We start from the raw sequence: 19,614 nt of genomic DNA on the forward strand, positions 1-19,614 counted from the left end.
TATAATAGGTCGAAACCGGTTGTTGTGTTTAGAGTGCTGTAATGTATGCTTGATAGATTAAACGCCCAAGCTAAGCTAGTCATAGTTTGATCTGATATGAAGATGTTATATGCTACATGGAGCCGCATGAGTAATTCCGTGGTCAAGGAATTGCCGGCCCATGACGCAAGCCTCATCAGTCTCATCTCTAAGCTGCAACCCGTTAGGCTATGTAAACACCATGAATATTCTTGATCCCAAGCTGCAGCAAATCTAAAACAATTCTTGCTCGAACTTAATGTTGAAGTAAATGTTGTTATCATCCTCAACATGTTATGCAGATTGAGAGCGAGTTTGGTATCATTATGACCGAACTATAATAATGTTGTGATGTGGCCATATTGTGAAATGTCGCGATGTGTTTATCAACATATATATCAAAGTCAAATCACCTAAAAATCAAAATGGCTAGCTTCTTAAAATTAGTTGTTATTAACATCTAAGTTTTGGCAACTCGATTATTTATTTATTGCATAGATTATTAGAGATTAATATTTAACTTCTAAACTAAAATATTAGAATTAATTTACATAACATATAGTTTTATGAGCATTTAGTTTCATTAATTGCATTTGCATGGATGGGTTTGATTGATAGTTCTAGCTTTAATTTGATGAATTCATTGAGTTAGACTAAGCCCACAAAGAGAGGGCATTGGCTAAAATCCGTTATTCTTTGATAGCTAATAACACATGACAGTGTTTAGCTCCATAATTTCTCATGAAATAATTTCTCAATTTCACAAAAGAATTACACACAAATCTTATCACAAGATTTAATCAACTTCAACATTAATACTTCCTACATGTAATTCATGAACAATCTTCACTGCATGATTGCTTGAATAACCGCGCTTCATTGCTCACATCAACAACAGCGCAGAGCAAAACCCTTGATCTAATGTTACATGGATAAATATACCCGTGAAAAGGACGTGACCGACTCAACATTGAAGTGGAAAACCACTATAATTCGGTCAACAAAGTCCGACTTGGACTTTTCTAATCTTGAACCGTGATTTCCATCGCTTTGATTTTATTTCCTTTTTTTTTTTTAAATCCTATTAAATTATCCTTCTTTTCTTTGGCCGACTCCAACTCGTCAAAGGACGTTACCGAATTCTGATTTGCTCAATAAAAATAGACACGAGAAATAGACGAGGAGAGAGAGAAAAGGAGGCTTGTTCTCTTCGACCATCCCGACTGAACACTCCCGACGCCTGCAACTTGTCGCCGCGGCCGCCACCTCCACCTCCGCCTCCCTTCGTCCGACGCTGCTCACCACCCTGCAACGTCCTCGCTGTCGAGCCGCACTGTGAGTCTCTGCTTCTGTCCTGACTGCCCGAGTTCCGCCGCAACGAACTGAGACCATCGCTGTGCCACTGCTGCCGCGCCCTCACCACCGCATCTCCTTAGTCACGGACCAGGTTCGGCGGTGCTTCCATCTTGCACGAATCAAGGCGGCGCCCGGCAAGGCAGCTCCCATCTACCTGTTCGGTCAATTAGGTTAGAATCTTGATTAATTTGATTTTCATATATCTCGCTGCATAATTCATTAAATAGCAATCTTGTTTGAATGTTTGGTTGATACTGCCATATCAAAAAAAAAAAAAAAAAAAATCTTTTGAATCCCAAATATTCCCAACTCCACAATGTGCATATGATTAATAATTCGATTTTATGTTTGAAATACAACTCAATTGTAAGGAAAATCATCAAGATTATTAACTAACACTTGCAATTTTCTACGTGCTCATGCTTTGCCTTTGAATTCGTCCCCGGCTTCAAACTGTTAAAAACCAGAGGAGATGCAGATATGCAGATGTGCAAAAACAGCGTTAAAAACAGAGGAAAACAGAGGAAATTTTCTGATATGCACAAAAAACAGAGGAACGTCTGCATAACCACACACACTAAAAAAAACTGACACAATAGCCTTTATATAGGCTTTACAAAAACAAATAACCACCACACCCCACTAACTTCACACGTACAGCAACCAATCCACATAATAAAAGTGCTTAATAGACTATTAACACATAAAAAACAAACCAGAAATATAGACTCGTTCAACATTCCCTCCCTTAAACTAATGTTGCAAACAATCAGTTTAAAGGACCCTTTCTCAATTTGGAATATCCAACAAACGAACACCAAGGAGCTTTCTCAACTTCTGAAACATGGACAACTTTAGGGGCTTGGTGAATATATCAGCCACTTGATCTTCACTTCTACAGAAAACTAGCTCAACTACTTCATCCTTTGTAAGATCTCTTAAGAAGTGGTACTTCACATCTATATGCTTGCTCCTCCCATGTAGAACTGGATTTTTGGACAGCTTGATAGCTGAGCTGTTGTCACAATAGATTATAGTTGCTTTTTGCTGTTTGAACTTAAGTTCTTCAAGAATCTTCCGTAACCATATGGCTTGACAAGCGCATGAAGTTGCAGCAACAAATTCTGCTTCAGTTGTTGATAAAGTAACAATTGATTGCTTCTTTGAAGACCATGAAACCGCCCCTGAACCAAGCATGAATACATATCCTGAAGTACTTCTTCTATCATCAACATCTCCACCCAAACAAATCTGACTTATCTCCCTTTTTATAGAACAGCCCAAAATTTTTAGTTCCTTGCAAATAGCGAAAAATCCTTTTTGCAGCTTGTAAATGTAACTCAGTTGGATGCTCCATATACCTGCTTATAAGGCTCACAGCATGCATGATATCTGGTCTTGTCCCCGTCAAATACATCAGGCTTCCAACAATCTGCTTGTAGAGAGTGCTATCCACCTTGCTTCCATAAGGATCTTTCAAGAGCTTCAATCCAACTTCAGTTGGAGTAGTCACGGGGTTACAATTATTCATTTGAAACCTGTCCAAAATCTCTTGAACATACTTCTTTTGAGACATAAAGATTCCAGCTGCAGATTGAATAACTTCTATGCCCAGAAAATAATGCATCAATCCAAGATCAGTCATCTCAAATTCATCCATCATAGACTCCTTGAATTTGTCAAACATGGCACTATCACTCCCAGTAAAAATAAGATCATCCACATATAAGCATACAAGAAGCAACTTTCCACCATCACCAATTTTAATAAAGAGTGTATGCTCATATGGACATTTTCTAAAACCTTTCTTCAAGAAATAGGCATCAATGCGACTATACCAAGCTCGGGAGCTTGTTTTAACCCATACGGTGCCTTTTTAATTTATAAACTTTATATTCACTACCGAGCTTCACATAACCAGAAGGTTGATCAACAAATACCTTTTCTTGAAGATCACCATGCAAGAATGCTGACTTCACATCCAATTGGAAGATAGGCCATGAATTCTGCGCTGCTAATGCAATTACCAATCTGATTGTGTCAAGTCTTGCTACAGGTGCAAATACTTCTTTGTAATCCACTCCAAATTCCTGCTTGTAGCCTTTAGCCACCAAGCGCGCCTTATACTTATCAACTTCACCATTCTTGTTCAATTTTGTCTTGTACACCCACTTGACTCCGATTGTTTTATATCCTTTTGGAAGATCTGTTAACTCCCAAGTGTTATTCCTCTCAATAGCTGCAATTTCTTCATCCATTGCTATCCTCCAATTTTCTTTTTGTACCGCTTCATCAAAAGTTGTTGGATCACAATCTGAAAACAAAGCAAAATGGATAAGTGGATCTTCATATTGATCAACTCCTGTTACTTCATAATCACTCATCCATGCAAGCCTCCGTCGAACACGATGAGGCCGATCTTCAGGTTCCGCAGCCTACTTTGCTGTACTTTGGACACCTTTACTTTGTGGCGATTTGGGTTGTTGTGGATTGCTGCACCAGCCCATTTTCATCTTCAAAATTCGCTGGAATTTGCTTACCAACACCTTGTTCACCCCACGGCCAAGTTTGTTCTTCATCAAATATCACATCACGGCTGATAATGATTTTCTTGGTCATAGGATTATAAAGTTTATAGGCTTTTGATTGATCACTAATGCCAAGAAAAACACATTTGACTCCCGTCATCTAGCTTCTTCCTCTTTTGGTGGGGAACATGGGCGTAGGCAATACACCCAAAAATCCTGAAGTGATCTACTGCAGGTCTTTGGCCGCTCCATGCTTCTTCCGGTGTCATATTTTGAACAGCTAGAATGGGACTTCTATTTAAAATATGAATGCTCCAATTGACTGCTTCAGGCCAGAAACTTTTTGGAATTCCACTTCCCCTCAAGAGACTTCGCACCATATTCAGAATGGTACGATTCTTCCTCTCACATACGCCATTTTGCTGTGGTGTATAGGCTGCTGTAAGTTGTCTCTTGATCCCATGCTTCATACAAAAATCTGTAAACTCAAGCGAGTTGTACTCTCCACCACGATCTGTGCGAAGGACCTTTATTTGATTTCCTCCATCCTTTTCAACAAGTGCTTTGAAGTTCTTGAAAGCCGCAAAAGCTTCAGATTTTTCTTGCAAAAAATACACCCAAATCTTCCGGCTAAAATCATCGATGAAGGTAATGATATACTGTTTACCTCCATTGGAAATTGGAGATATTGGTCCGCAAATATCTGAATGAACCAACGCCAATGGACTTTTTGCTCTCCACGATTTTCTTTGTGGAAATTGAGCACGATGTTGCTTGCTAACAACACAATCTTCACAAATTTCCAAAGGAGCAAAGATTTGAGGAAGACCCTCCACCATCTCTCTTTTTATATAGTGTTCGCAACCCACCGAAATTAAGATGCCCATAGCGAAAATGCCATAACCAGGCTTCCTCCTTCAATCTTGCAGAGAAACATGAATTTGTAGTGTTGTGGAGATACAATGGAAACATCCGATTGCCCGTCATTTTGACTTCAGCAATTAAACCCAACTTCTCATCTTGGATTCTACAAATCCCACTTTTAATAGAGATTTCATATCCCTTCTCTTGCAGCTGACCAGCACTTAACAGATTAGTCTTCAATTCAGGGACATACAATACATTTGAAATAGTTTGTACCGAAGTCCCTTTTGGATGAATTGCCACTGTTCCTTTCCCCATCACCGACACAATGGAATTATCACCAAACTTTACGGTGTTGTTGTACGTTTTCGTCTAAATCAAAAACATTTTCTTGTCTCCACACATGTGATTGCTACAACCAGTGTCGAGATACCACATATTTGGTTGAGTTTCTTCCTTCTCATGGCACACCATCAAAAGAGATACTTCTTCTTCTTTTTCAGCAAAGTTAGTTCTTTCAACTCTTTGTTTATTCAAATTAGTTCGACATTCAGATTTGTAATGCCCATACCGTGGCATCTAAAACACTCCACTTTGGATTTGTCCGCGACCTTGGCCTAAAACCAGTTGAATGTCGTCCTCCACGACCTCTTCCTCTCCCTTGAAATCACGATAGGAATAGCTTTCAGACTTTTGATCAAAGCTGAAGCCACTGCGATCGTTGTTCTCCCTTCCTCTGCCTCTTCCTTTGTTCACCCTTGCTGCTGATGAAGAATGATCTCCAGTTGAGACTTTCAAAGCTTGCTCTTCCGTCTCTTGTTGTAGGAGTTTTTGTTCATGAACTAACAAGGATCCTTGCAACTCATCAATGGAAAGTTCTTCAATGTCCTTGGCTTCTTCTATGGAACAAACAATAAAGTTGAACTTTGGTGTCAACGATCGAAGAATCTTTTCAACGATGATGACATCCTCCGTCTTGTCGCCATGAATCCGCATCTTATTAACTATTGCCATTGTCCGAGAGAAGAAATCTGTGATTGTCTCTCCCGACTTCATTCGTAGCATTTCAAACTCCGAACGAAACGTTTGAAGCTGCTGCCTCTTTGCTCTTGCTGAGCCTTGATACTTTTTCTTCATGGAATCCCATATTTCCTTGGAGGTATCCTTGCAAAGAATTGTCTCCAAAATGGATCTGTTAATTGCTTGGAAAAGATAATTTTTGGCCTTGAGATCCTTCAATTTTAACGCATCCAAAGCCGTTCTTTGCGCTGCCGTTAACACAACTCCTTCATTAGGTTTGGCAACTCCCGAAGAAACAACATCCCAATACTCCTTGGACTTAAGAAAATTCTCCATTAGCATGCTCCAATGATCATAATGACCATCAAAGTGTGGAATAGCAGGTTGTACAAATGTTTCTGAGGCCATTACTGCTGCTGCAAAATAGAACCACCACAAAAGCAACCTGCTGCTGCTACAAACGAAAATAACCTGCTGCAATACTCTTCCTTGACTGCTGCAAACGAAAGTACTTGCTGCAATAAAAACTCTCTTTTGGTTCTCACCTTTTTACAGCACTCAAACACACACTTTTCTTCCCAACCTCCGCTCTGATACCAATGTTAAAAACCAGAGGAGATGCAGATATGCAGATGTGCAAAAACAGCGTTAAAAACAGAGGAAAACAGAGGAAATTTTCTGATATGCACAAAAAACAGAGGAACGTCTGCATAACCACACACACTAAAAAAACTGACACAATAGCCTTTATATAGGCTTTACAAAAACAAATAACCACCACACCCCACTAACTTCACACGTACAGCAACCAATCCACATAATAAAAGTGCTTAATAGACTATTAACACATAAAAAACAAACCAGAAATATAGACTCGTTCAACACAAACTCAACTCCACAAGGATAATAGCCCATAAATAGAAATTCAAAGCAACCCGCCAAAGCGCGATACTACTTGGCGATGGCAGATTCGATGTTCTGGGGTATCGCATGGGCTTTCGTCCTAGTTTTGGCCGGCACCGTCCCATCTGTGGCGGCGGCTACGAAGCCATGCCGGACATCGTCCAAGTTCAGGGTCGGATTCTACAAGTACACCTGTCCAGCTGCGGCGTCGATCGTCAAGCAGACTGTGTATGAAGCCGTCGCCAAGAATCCCGGAATGGCGGCCGGACTCCTCCGCCTGCATTTCCACGATTGCTTTGTTAGGGTACATGAAACATCTCTAGCTCCTTTTGACGAGTCCTTTAATTTATAAGCTCGTTTCACTATACAAATACGCGTGCATGGCCGTGCGCATACGTACTTCAAGACACATAATACTTGGTCAATCCCTATCCATCAGAAATTACAATATTAGTCAACACCTCGGGGTTGACACAATTGCTTGGAGGGGAAGGTATTTTCATGTCGGCAACTGAAGATCTCCTATTCAAATCCCATAACTTACGTACTAACTGCACCGGGTCATCTGTATAGGCCAAAGATTGGACTTTAACAGGTTTGTTGGGGGCAGCAAGGCCTCTAAACTCATGCCCTTAGTTTATAAAATGAAATTTACATAATCAAACACAAAATTTAGTTAAGTAAATTTAACAGAGTTCGAAAAATAAAACGAATTTGGTATGGCATGTTGTTTCTATCTCTAACCATTGAATTTTGATTAGGGTTGCGATGCTTCGGTGCTCTTGAAATCGACCCCTGAAAACCCGGCGGAGAGAGACCATCCCACCAATAACCCTAGCTTGAGAGGCTTCGAGATCATCGACCAGGCCAAGGCCAGACTCGAGGCCGTGTGTCCCAAAACGGTCTCGTGCGCCGACATCGTTGCTTTCGCGGCCCGCGACAGCGTCTACAAAACCGGGGGCATATATTACAACGTCCCTGCTGGCCGCCGTGATGGCCGCGTCTCTCGCCCTTCCGAAGTGACCCAAAACCTCCCGTCGCCAAACTTCAACGCCCAACAGTTGATTGCTAATTTCGCCAGGAAAGGCCTGTCGGCGAACGAGATGGTGACCCTCTTGGGAGCGCACTCCATCGGCATCTCGCACTGCTCGTCCTTCTCATCCCGGCTCTACGCGTTCAATGCCACACTGACCCAAGATCCTTCGTTGGATCCGGCATTCGCCGCCTTCCTGAAGACCAAATGCCTACCCCAAAGCAACGTGACACGAGTAGACCCGACGGTGCCGCTCGACAGCATCACACCTGGCACTCTGGACAACAAGTACTACCTTCAGCTGCTGAAGCTCCGCGGCGTATTGGCTACGGACGAGACACTGTACACAAGTCCCTCAACTTCGCGGATGGTTGTGAGCAACGCGGTGAATGGCGCCGCTTGGAGAGCGAAGTTCGCCAAGGCAATGGTGAAGATGGGCTCGCTCGACGTGCTCACCGGCGCACAGGGAGAGATCAGGGAGCTGTGCAGTGTAGTGAACTGAGATAACGCAAGCAGTGTCGTGAAGAAGAGACAGACACAAAGTGCTGAAGTTGGCCTCTGTTGAAGCCTAGGAGTAGCTCGCCTTTATTTATACTTGCCTTTATCACATGGAGTCAAAAGTCAAATTTGTCCATTGCTTTGAAATTGATTTCCGAGGCTTTCCTAATTCGGTGTGCTTGATTTGGTTTTGATGCATTGCCACCTTTTTACTTAACTTTCGTTTTATATATCTGCTGAATTGAAGCTTGAACTTCAGCTGGTGGGACTCTTTCACAGCAAACATAACATCAACTATAACTCTATTAACCAAAGGAGAACGTTATCACGCAGCACACGATTCCATTCCTACCAAATATACAGGATAAGAGGCATTCCAGGCAAGCCTTATCAGTCTCACCCGTAATCTGCAACTCTTGAGACTATGTAAATGCCATGAAAATTCTTGAATTCAAGCTGCAGCAGATTTGAAACAATTTTTGCCTGAACTCGACTCGATAACGAGCAAGGAAAGAAGAGATGAACACGAGACTCCACTTGCTGGCCGCACAATAGACAAGCATATCAATGTCACGCCATATCTTTGATCTTCCGCACGTCTGCAACCTTTAGTGAACACAGTAAAAGCAAGTTTTGGGACATTGAGGTTGAACTACACCGATATGTGCCAGCAAAACCCTTAATTTCCTGTCCACGAAAAACTTCCGACGACTTGATGCAAGAGAGTTCACCTGATCAACTGTCACAATCTGTTACGTTTGCAAGATCTATTTAATGGCATTGTTAGAACAACTTATCCCGATTACAGCAGTTTTTATACCAATAAGCAATTCCTTACAAAGAGAGCAATTGTGACGCCTGTAATTGTAAATCCTCAATCTAGACTTGTTATACAAATCGAGAGCGAGCTTGGTATCATTGTGACTGAACTGTAAATATGTTGTGACCTAGATGTATTGTGAAGTGTCATGATCAATGTGTTTTAAAAATGTATTTCAAAATCAGATAAAAAACAAAATGGCCAGCTTCTTGAAAATTTGTTGCCGGAAACTGCTGTGTTGTGTAGTTGTTGCGCTTAAAAGGTACTTGGTAAACACCCTATAAAAATTGCAACACCCCTTTTCATAACCGAAATTTCTATGGGAAATTTGTACCAACCAAACATTTAGAATGGTCTTATATAGAATAACAAAGAGACTTCTCTACATGACTGAGAATGTTCAATTATAAAATGATGAAGACTCAGTGTAGTTCTCAGAAGATCGATTTCATTTTACGAAATTCCACTTGGTGGAGATGAGTCTCAAACTCGTATTAGTCAAGAGAAACTATCAACTTTGATATAACTCTTCTGACATAATTTATTTTTCCTATTATGAATATAATATAGATGGACTCCTTCAGCGCAATAGGCGATGTTCTTATCGTCCCCACTACCAAAAGGTAGCTGGACAGTACGGCCATCTATATGAGCATTGTACATAGGAATTATCGGTTTCAGATCGGTAAGATCCAGAGTTGGAACCTTGAACCTATCCTATTATAATCGGTCCTCTGTTTTTGGACCCTAAAACTTACTATTTATCTGGAATCGGTTTTGAAACCTACTCTATATGGTTTAGTTCCAGGATTTACTCGAGAACCCTTTTTTGTTTTTTGTTTTTTGTTTTTATTCTTTTTCTATAGCAAAATCGTATGAGGTTATGAGCAATAAAAGTATGCAAAGTAAAAGATAAACAACATAAATCTCCATCCATATAATAATAATAATAATAATAATAATAATAATAATAATAATAATAATAATAATAATAATAATAATAATAATAATAATCCATGAGATGAACACATATCCACATACAATTATAAATAATAAAAAATTCAAACATGTAACATAAAACATAAAATATAAAACTTCATTCTCCATTCATCCATAAAAATTTAGAGGAAAATGAAAGACTGGCAAGGAGTTTGAAGAAAGGAGAAAGGACAAAGGAGTGCTAAGGTTATTATTTAGAGGAAAAAGAAATTATGATTTTGATATTTTAACTTATAATACTGGTTCCAAAATAATGCAGTTTGATCCAATTCTCGGGTGGGTATTTACTTGAAACCTATTCCTGGACCAATTTCAATCGGTTCCAAAAATTTGAAACCTATTCTCGAACCAATTCCAGTTCTTGAACCTATTTTTTGAATGATCTAGTCCAGTTATGGGATGGAACCGGTTCAGCTGTACATCTCTAATTGTACGATCGTATCATGTCAACACTTTTTTTTTTTGGCAACTTGTCATGTCAAGAAGACAATTTTTGGGCAGATCCAGTGCGAAAGGAATAAATTAACCTGATAAAAAAACAAATTAGACTTGTGTATAAAATTTGGCTAAGGAGTTTTGCCAAATTTTGTTAGTTTTCTCGTCTTTTCATGGATCTTAAGAAATAATTAATTGGAGTAAATGGACTCCTCCACGTTTAGACCTTCAACGACGCAGCAATACTCTTCTTACTTGTACTCACGTTCTTGTTACAAAACAGGATTATTAGCTCCACTTGCAATTTTCTATGTGCTCATGCTTTGCCTTTAAATACGTCCCCGGCTTCAAACTCAACTCCACAAGGATAATAGCACACAAATAGAAATTCATATCAACCCGCCAAAACACAATACTAATTGGCAATGGTGGCTTCGATGTTCCGGGGTCTCGCATGGGCTTTTATCCTAGTTCTAGCTGACAGCGTCGCGTCTGCAGCGGCTACGAAGCCGTGCCCGACATCATCCAAGTTCACGGTCAGGTTCTACAAGTACACCTGTCCGGCTGCGGAGTCTATCATCAAGCAGACTGTGTATGAAGCCGTCGCCAAAAATCCGGGAATGGCGGCCGGACTCCTCCGCCTACATTTCCACGATTGCTTTGTTAGGGTACGTGAAGCATCTTTAGCTCCTTGTGACAAGTCCTTTAGTTTATAAGCTCGTTTCACTATACATATACGTGTGCATGGCTGTCCGCAAACAGACTTCATGACACATAATACTTTGTCAATCACTATCCATTGAAAGTTACAAAATTGGTCAACGCTTCACGGTTGACACGATTGAAGGGAGCGTAAGTGTATTTTTCATGTTAAAAGTTACATACCAACTACACCGGATCGGGTCATCTGTATAGGCTAAAAGTTGGACTTTAACAAGGTCATTGAGGTTGTAGGGTATTCCGTGCGCTTCAAAGATGGCAAGGCCTCTAAACTCATGCCCTTAGATTATAAAATGAAAGTCACATAATCAAATACAAGACTTCGTTGAGTAAATTTTACCTGCAAAGTTATTAAAGTAAGACATTTGGTATGGCATATTGTTTCTCTTTCTAACCATTGAATTTTGATTAGGGTTGCGATGCGTCGGTGCTCTTGAAATCGACTCCTAAAAACCCGGCGGAAAGAGACCATCCGGCCAATAACCCTAGCTTGAGAGGCTTCGAGATCATCGATCAGGCTAAGGCCCGACTCGAGGCTGTGTGTCCCAAGACGGTCTCGTGTGCTGATATCGTCGCTTTTGCGGCCCGCGACAGCATTTTCAAAACCGGGGGCATATACTATGACGTCCCCGCCGGACGCCGTGACGGCCGCATCTCTCGCCTTCCCGAAGTGACCCAAAACCTCCCGCCACCAAACTTCAACGCCCAACAGTTGATCTCTAATTTCGCCAGGAAAGGGCTGTCGGCGGATGAGATGGTGACCCTCTCGGGAGCGCACTCCATCGGCATCTCGCACTGCTCGTCCTTCTCGTCCCGGCTCTACGCGTTCAACACCACGCTCGCCCAAGATCCTACGTTGGATCCGGCGTTTGCCTCCTTGTTGAAGACCAAATGCCCACCCCCGAGCAACGCGACACGAGCAGGCCCGACGGTGCCGCTCGACAGCATCACGCCCAACGCTCTGGACAACAAGTACTACCTCCAGCTGCTGAAGCTCCGCGGCGTGTTGGCTACGGATGAGACGCTGTACAAGAGTCCCTCGACTTCCCGGATGGTCGTGAGCAACGCAGTGAACGGCGCTGCCTGGAGGGTGAAGTTCGCCAAGGCAATGGTGAAGATGGGCTCGCTCGACGTGCTCACCGGCACACAGGGAGAGATCAGGAAGGTGTGCAGCGTGGTGAACTGAGATCGGCTTCCTCCATGCATGGATACTTTTCCATGTGGCGCAGAGTCAACGGTTTCATTTTTTTTTTTTTTTTTATGAACTTTTGTGAGGTTTTTCCGGTTCGGGTGCTTGAGATCTTGAACGTTTCTTGATTGTAATTTGTTGTGATTTATATCCAAAGGGATGGAAATAATTGAGTGAAGAAGGTATTGCGACCCTCTAAGCATTTGTGCGTTGGTGTCAATTTCATTCATTTCCATTCCGATCATCCCAACTCACTCCGGACTTTATTGTGCAATTGATACACGACAACAATGTACACATGCTGGCTCTGCCCCGTGACAAACCAAATTCAACGACGGCGAGTGACAACGGCCCGACGATCCGGAAGAATTGTGGGAGTGAAATGCCGGAAAACTACTTCGTGTTCGTATCGGCATGGGATTTGATTCGTCCTAGTTAATCAAGTCAGGATACTCACGTACATCTCCATTCCACGTCTGCGTTCTTGAATCGATCAGAAATCAATTGTCGAAAAGGCAAGAGAGGCTTTTATGGTTTTTGTGTCAATCAATTGCTATTGTTCTGAACGCAACTTGTCCACAATTCCTTTTTTTTTTTGTTCCGGGGAACAAAAAAAGAACATAAATGCATTTGTTTACGTTTTTGTTCCAAATCTATTTTTTTTAATTCCGGGAATACATTTGGAACAGAAACAATAAACAAAAAAAAAAAAACTTGTTTCTTATTTCTAAAACAATTTTCTCTCTCCTATTTTTTTCTTCTCTTTTTCTTCTTATTTTCTTCTTCTTTTTTCTTTGGCCGGTCGCCAGCCTCGGCCGTGACCGGCGACCGGCCGTCGAGGGCGGATGACGCCATTGAGGGCCGAAGACCTTGCCAGAGCGACGCTGGCACGGGCAAGGCTCAGCCTCGCTAGGCCACCGCCAAGCGACGCCGACCTGGCGACCGGTGGTTGGGCGAGCTCAGCCTCACCGAATCTGGGTGAGCCCAAGCTCGCACAGCCAAGGCAAGGCCAAGCCTCGCCCAACCATGGCGAGGCTCGGCCTCGTTGGGGGTGGCTGGGTGAGGCCACCGGCCCTCGTCAACCGGTCATTGGCCATGGCTGAGGCCAACGATCGGCCAAAAGAAGAAAAAAACAAAAAAGAAAAAAGAAAAAAAGAAAGAAAAAAGGAAATATAAAATTAAAAAATTAAAAAATTAAAAGAAACGAAAAAAAAACACAAATTTACCAAACGTGTTTCGGTTCTTTTTTTTTTTTTTTATTCCCGGAACAAGTTTACCAAACTCATTTTTCTAGTCAAAAATTGTTCTCCGAATAAAAATAGTTTTTTCTATTTGTTCCCTAAAATAATTTTTGAACAGAAACACAAACAAACGCACCCTTAGAAATCATATTGCAACAAAGTTTAAGAATATTTTATCTCATTTTCCATTATTGAACAATAATTAGTAGGTTGCCTTGTGCATATTGTATATAGGAAGTCGTCAACAATTATATAATTCCATTCCACTAGGCGTGAGGTCAATGCATATCCAAGCACGCGGAATCTCGCCAAGACTTTTGGTGTTAATTATATGGTATTGACTTTGGGATCGTGTCCTTCACAAACCATTTAATTAAATAACTCGTAATCCTCCACCCAATCATATCATCAAGGGAGCATTCTATTGTTGAATCGGTAATTTTTCTTTTATCGACAATTTTTCGGCATTTACCAATTCTTTCAGAAAATTTGTCACCTCGGAGAAAATTTCGTCCTTTTAAGAAGGAATGATAGAATCCTCCTCGAGTGATATATTCGTGTGATATATTTATTTCCAGAAAAAATATTATTTTAAGAAACGTAAGGTTGTATGGACTCAAATTGTATCGTTTATAGTGAGCATATAATTTCCCAAATGAGATGTGGATAGCCTCATATAATCTTGCAAATTGAGATGAAATGAACCAATCACAACATTGCAATATTTTTGCCAAACTATAGCATAGGGTTTTATTATCCCACTATGCTTTATTTTTATTTGTCCTAACAGTATGAAAATTATTCAAAAAGTCATACGCTTATTGTATTTTTGTCAATTCGGTCTTAAAATCTTTTAATTGTATTAATTAAGTTCTAAATATTTTTACGGAGTTCATCCAGTCAAATTTTGTCAAACGATAGTGTAGAGTCTTATTATCACACTATGTTTTTTTTTTTCTGCCTCAACGCCTTAAACCCTGTCCCTTCATTCACATGGATAGAACTGAGAACAACTTCGATTTAATATGCTTCGAAGCTCCTTTTTTTTTTATTTCAAAAAAGGGTCAACCTTTAATTATCTTGGTCAACTGGCTCGAGATATAAGACGGCATTAAAAGTCAAAGCAGAATATCTAGCAGAAATTGGCTGTACAGTTGTTAATCGTGCTAAACAAATTCCCACTGACACGTATTGTAATATATAATCATGCTATTATCGGAAATCCTCCATTATAAATTGGTGTTTGGTACCATCCTTCTTTGAATTTCAACTACGACTAGAATGTGGCTAGTGCCTAGAGGGAGTAATATTTTATCTCTTTAAGATATATAATTTTTTTTTTTTGTGAGTGGCTGATATCAAATTTTAGACATTCACAAGTTTTTTTTTTTTTTTATACATCAAAAAGAGGAATATAATCATCGATTTCTTAAATTGCTCAAATTTTCACAACCCATCAAGTGGTTCACCAGTCGAATTGATTATATTTAATGGTCTTTATTTAAGGGTTGTCATTGTTTGCCATGAGTCTTGGCAAATATTACAAGAAAGCAATTTCTCGTAAATTTTCTAAATTCGGCAGGAATGAATGTGTTCTACCGATTAGAAACACAAAACTGTCGATATCATAAATAAGAGGAAAATTTCTCTCGAGCCCCCCCGTCTCACTATTAAAACCACCCTTACAACCAATTACAGCGCACAAGAATAGATATTAAACTTACTCATTTGCAATATATCAAAATTAATGTTTTTCACATCACTTGTTGAACTATTGGGTTCTTCAGCATATTCGCTTCCAACCAACCCTGATGCTTCGAAAAAAAAATGGTCCCGTTAGACTTCGTCATAACCTTACACTCCTCGGAGAGGCCGCAACCTTAGGCGACAAGATGATTTGGACAATAATTTTTTTTTTCTTTTTGGGTAACGCAAAAAGAAAAAAGAAAAGAAAAAGAAAAGCAAACATAGAATAAAGATACTAAATGCAAATGAAGAGTTCTGAAACATGAAGTATTCAAACGGGTGACAGCTTCTCCCACATGCGACCCTAGTTACAGCCATGCACGTTCGTAGATAGTATTATTCATCCCCCAAGTAAACCCTAAGTCCATCCTCGTTCTAACAACCTCCCACACCACGCCCGTATATAAATGCCCTAGCCCAACGCCCTCTCTCCACCTCCATCTCCAGTAACGCAAGATAAACCTCACATCCTCATCGAGTTCTCACTTTCCTTTGAGCAACAGCGGCTATGGCTTCCATTCAAGCCCTGGTCGCTTCCTTCTTCCTAGTTTTTGCTGTATCTGCAACAGCTCTCCCTACGCAGGTGTACCCGTTGTCTTCGCCATCGTCCCTCAGCGTCGGATTCTACAAATATACATGCCCTCCTGCCGAAGCCATCGTCAGAGCCACTCTTTATGAGGCCTTTTCCAGTGATCCGGGGTTGGCTGCTGATTTCCTCCGGATGTATTTCCACGACTGCTTCGTGAGGGTAATATGCTCCATATGAACATCAAATGAAGGATTTTGCGCTTATTCGTCATTCATTTTCTTGATTTTCCAATAATGTGTTGATGCAGACTCAAATATCAGTTAAAATACAAAGTTGCCATGTTAACACCAACACCAAGATACTCTAGAGATGATATGGTACCTTAAATGGGAAAATTACCAAAAAAGTCTTAACCTATTGTAATGTGCTAATACAGTCTTAATTTTTTTTTTTTGCCAATTCAATCCTGACGTGGACAATTTTAATAATATTTAAATTTTTTCGAATTTTTTAATAAATTTTTATTTATTTTCTTTTTTTTTTCCTCTTCTTCCCCCTTTTTCATTTTTCCCCTATAGTGGCCAACAAGGCTCTAGCGATGGTCATGGCCCCCGCTTGGCCCTGCTAGGTCTAGGCGAGGCCTAGGGCTATAGGCAAGGTAGCTTTGCCCAAATCTAGGCGAGACCAACATCACCATGTCCTTCCTAGCCATGGGTGAAGGTGGCCTTGCCCACATCTAGGTGAAGCTGCCTCACTCATAGGCTCCAGGCCTCTCCCAAACTTGGGCGAGGCCGAGAGAGGGTTGCGACTTTCTCCGACAGTCGACAAGTGCTTCACAGCCCTCCTCGTGGGGGAAAAGGGGAAAAAAAAAGAGGAAAAAATCTATATTATTCGAAATTGTCCACGTCAGCACCTATTAGCCGAAATTGGATGGATTGACTTAATTGGCACAATTGCAAAATGTTTAGGATTGAATTGGCCAAAAAAAAAAAAAGATTTAAAACTAAATTGGCACAATTACAATAGATTTAAAAAAAAAATGGTGATTCTCCCTACCCTAAACCTATGAAATGCATCAAAACATATGTATTTTTAATGTTGTGTAGTGTAAAATTGCACCTTTCCCCGGTTGCTATTTCTTACAGTGGAATGGATATAAAGAATGATTTCTCAATGCACATGCCGAGGCAGCAACTCATCACTAAGTTGTGCTTTGGCTGCATACCTTCCTTACTTTAGCAAAACTAGGTTTACGAAGATCAGTATACAAAATTCGTATATTATGCCAGAAAGTAGAAGGATTCCGTAAGTGAAAATTGAAACAAGCGAGTAATAATCATATCTAATTTGAGTCTATCACATCATTAAGTATATCATATTATCTGATTTGTTAGCTCTTCCCCATTGATTTTAGGGCTGTGATGCATCCATCCTCCTAAATTCAACCAAGGGAAACACTGCCGAAAAAGATAGCCCCGTGAACAACCCTAGTTTAGAAGGTTTCGATGTCATCGACCAAGCGAAAGCCCGGCTAGAAGCCGCATGCCCGCGAACTGTCTCGTGCGCCGACATCATCGCATTTGCGGCCCGAGACAGCGTCTTCAAGGCTGGCCGTATCTACTACGATGTCCCCTCGGGCCGTCGTGATGGTCGCATCTCCCGCGCCTCCGAGGTGATCCAGAACCTCCCTCCCCCGACCTTCACTGTGCCGCAACTCATTGCCAACTTCGCGAGAAAAGGGTTCTCAATGGACGAGATGGTGACCCTCTCGGGAGCACACTCCATCGGCAGCTCTCACTGCTCGTCCTTCTCGAACCGTCTGTACTCGTTCAACGCGACGCACAAGCAAGACCCGTTGTTGGACCCTAAGTACGCGGCCTTCTTGAAGACCAAGTGCCCCCAGGGCAATTCCAAGACGGACCCGAAGGTGGCGCTCGACAGCATCACGCCAAACACTCTGGACAACAAGTACTACCAACAGCTACTGACTTACCGTGGGTTGTTCTCTTCCGATGAGGCGCTGTACACTAGCAAGTTGACGAAAGGGATGGTGTTGAACAACGCAAAATACGGCCGCGTGTGGGGGCTTAAGTTCGTGAAGGCAATGGTGAAGCTGGGCTCGCTCGACGTGCTCACTGGTCAACAGGGCGAAATTAGGAAAGTTTGCGGCGCCGTGAATTGAGCGTACTCACCATGCTGATGCGTTGCTTTGTGCTTTTCTTCGGCAGAAATGGATCAGCAGTTGTTCTTCATTCTCTATGCATTTTTTTGTTTCGATTCTTTCAGTTGTCTTTGAGGTTTGGCAAACTTGTGTAGCTTATTTGTGATGTTTCTTTTCCAGTTCGGTTTGAATTTGTGATGCATGGTGCATCCGAATGATGCAAATGCTTGAGTGAATCCAAAAAATGGAGTGGAGGAATTTGATTTGAAAGGTGGTCCGTGTAGATCATTTATTTTATTTTCTTGGCATGATGGAATTGGAAAAAAGGAGAAAGAAGAAAACAATATTAATATATTATTCTAGCTGTCTCTTAATTTTTAGCTGGGGTTTCGGGCAAGAAAACAATTCGCGTGGGAACTTAGAAAAGAGAACACAAATGCACTAACAACACTAAGGCTATTTGTTTTGCGAAAATGGATGATTCAAAAAGAAAAATTCTTAAAAAAAATCCTAAAAATAAAAATTTTTTGAAAAATTGATTATATCACTTAAAAATAAATTAATATTTTTTTTAATAATCCATGAAATCGTTTATACCTAAATTGTTCTCAATAATGAAAACATCTTTCACTATCAAGTGATACAAACTATTATTTTTTGAAAAATAATTTTCAAATTATTCATTTTTTTATGAAACAAATGGAGTATAATTGTTAAAAAAACATATTCATTGATTAGAAAATGGAAGTGCTAAATTGAACGATTTACAAGAAGCAAGTGAACTCTAATGTTTTTTTTTTTTTTTTTTGGTCGAAGAACATTAACGCTTTAAGAGGAGATTGATGAAAATGATCAACCTGCTTGATAATTAAGGGAAAATCAAAAGCTCGAAATTTTCAAAGGGTAAAATCATGATAATAAAGGGAAAACCAAAAGCTCATATTTTCAAAGGGTAAAATAACTCTTCAACTTAAACTATCTACGTTTAGCCCTATTAAGATCAACCACAAGAACAAAGTCGAATGATTTTTATCCAACTTATTTAATGGGCCCACGATTTTTATTTATTTATTAATGATTAGTTGTTTCTCATAACTGAATTTATAGTCTACGGTTTGAAATACTTTTATAGCTTTGTGCAGTTGATGCTTACCTAATTGGTATGTACGAATGGGTGAGAGAAACTGTCATTGATCTGCTCGGACACGTAGGTATTCTGTCTACGTTGGCATTAGGGAATTTACTTTCTCGTGACGTGACAAAATTATGCCAACTAGGACTTTTGCGTTCCTTGAATCAACTTTGTTAGGTTTTGTTATGGTTGGTCTATTGTAATACTGAGTGATGCTACAGACTATAAGTGGCTCATAATCAACAGTGAGCGGTCCTGCTTAACTTCTTGTTATAATTACGTTTTAAAGCATCATCTTCCAAGACAAATATCCATTTATATGTGAGCTGTAGAGATACCCTTTTTGCTAGAAAGACAATTTTCCCCGAAAGTTTAAATTTTTAGGAAATGGACCAACCACATATTTATAGCATATGATTTTG

The 19,614-nt window shown here is 40.5% G+C and overlaps 4 protein-coding genes across 4 annotated transcripts; 3 read left to right on the forward strand and 1 right to left on the reverse strand.

Annotated features, from left to right (window-relative positions):
* Window positions 1–5,345: 5,345 nt before the first annotated feature.
* On the reverse strand, window positions 5,346–6,194 carry LOC120286984. The gene has a single exon (XM_039299606.1). The coding sequence runs from the start codon at window positions 6,192–6,194 to the stop codon at window positions 5,346–5,348; it is 849 nt and encodes a 282-aa protein (XP_039155540.1).
* Window positions 6,195–6,747: 553 nt separating this feature from the next.
* On the forward strand, window positions 6,748–8,224 carry LOC104416343 (peroxidase 5). The gene is made up of 2 exons (XM_018860185.2): window positions 6,748–6,993; window positions 7,451–8,224. Exons 1-2 carry the CDS (start codon window positions 6,748–6,750, stop codon window positions 8,222–8,224), a joined length of 1,020 nt encoding a protein of 339 aa, XP_018715730.2.
* A 2,626-nt stretch (window positions 8,225–10,850) lies between these two features.
* On the forward strand, window positions 10,851–12,582 carry LOC104456607 (peroxidase 5). The gene is made up of 2 exons (XM_010071435.2): window positions 10,851–11,142; window positions 11,607–12,582. The coding sequence occupies exons 1-2, from the start codon at window positions 10,900–10,902 to the stop codon at window positions 12,378–12,380; spliced, it is 1,017 nt and encodes a 338-aa protein (XP_010069737.2). The 5' UTR covers window positions 10,851–10,899; the 3' UTR covers window positions 12,381–12,582.
* A 3,237-nt stretch (window positions 12,583–15,819) lies between these two features.
* Window positions 15,820–18,383, forward strand: LOC104456608 (peroxidase 5). The gene is made up of 2 exons (XM_010071436.2): window positions 15,820–16,118; window positions 17,314–18,383. The coding sequence occupies exons 1-2, from the start codon at window positions 15,879–15,881 to the stop codon at window positions 18,079–18,081; spliced, it is 1,008 nt and encodes a 335-aa protein (XP_010069738.2). The 5' UTR covers window positions 15,820–15,878; the 3' UTR covers window positions 18,082–18,383.
* Window positions 18,384–19,614: the final 1,231 nt, after the last annotated feature.

Source organism: Eucalyptus grandis, chromosome 8 (assembly GCF_016545825.1).
Source record: "Eucalyptus grandis isolate ANBG69807.140 chromosome 8, ASM1654582v1, whole genome shotgun sequence".
NCBI classification, from domain to species: Eukaryota; Viridiplantae; Streptophyta; class Magnoliopsida; order Myrtales; family Myrtaceae; genus Eucalyptus; species Eucalyptus grandis.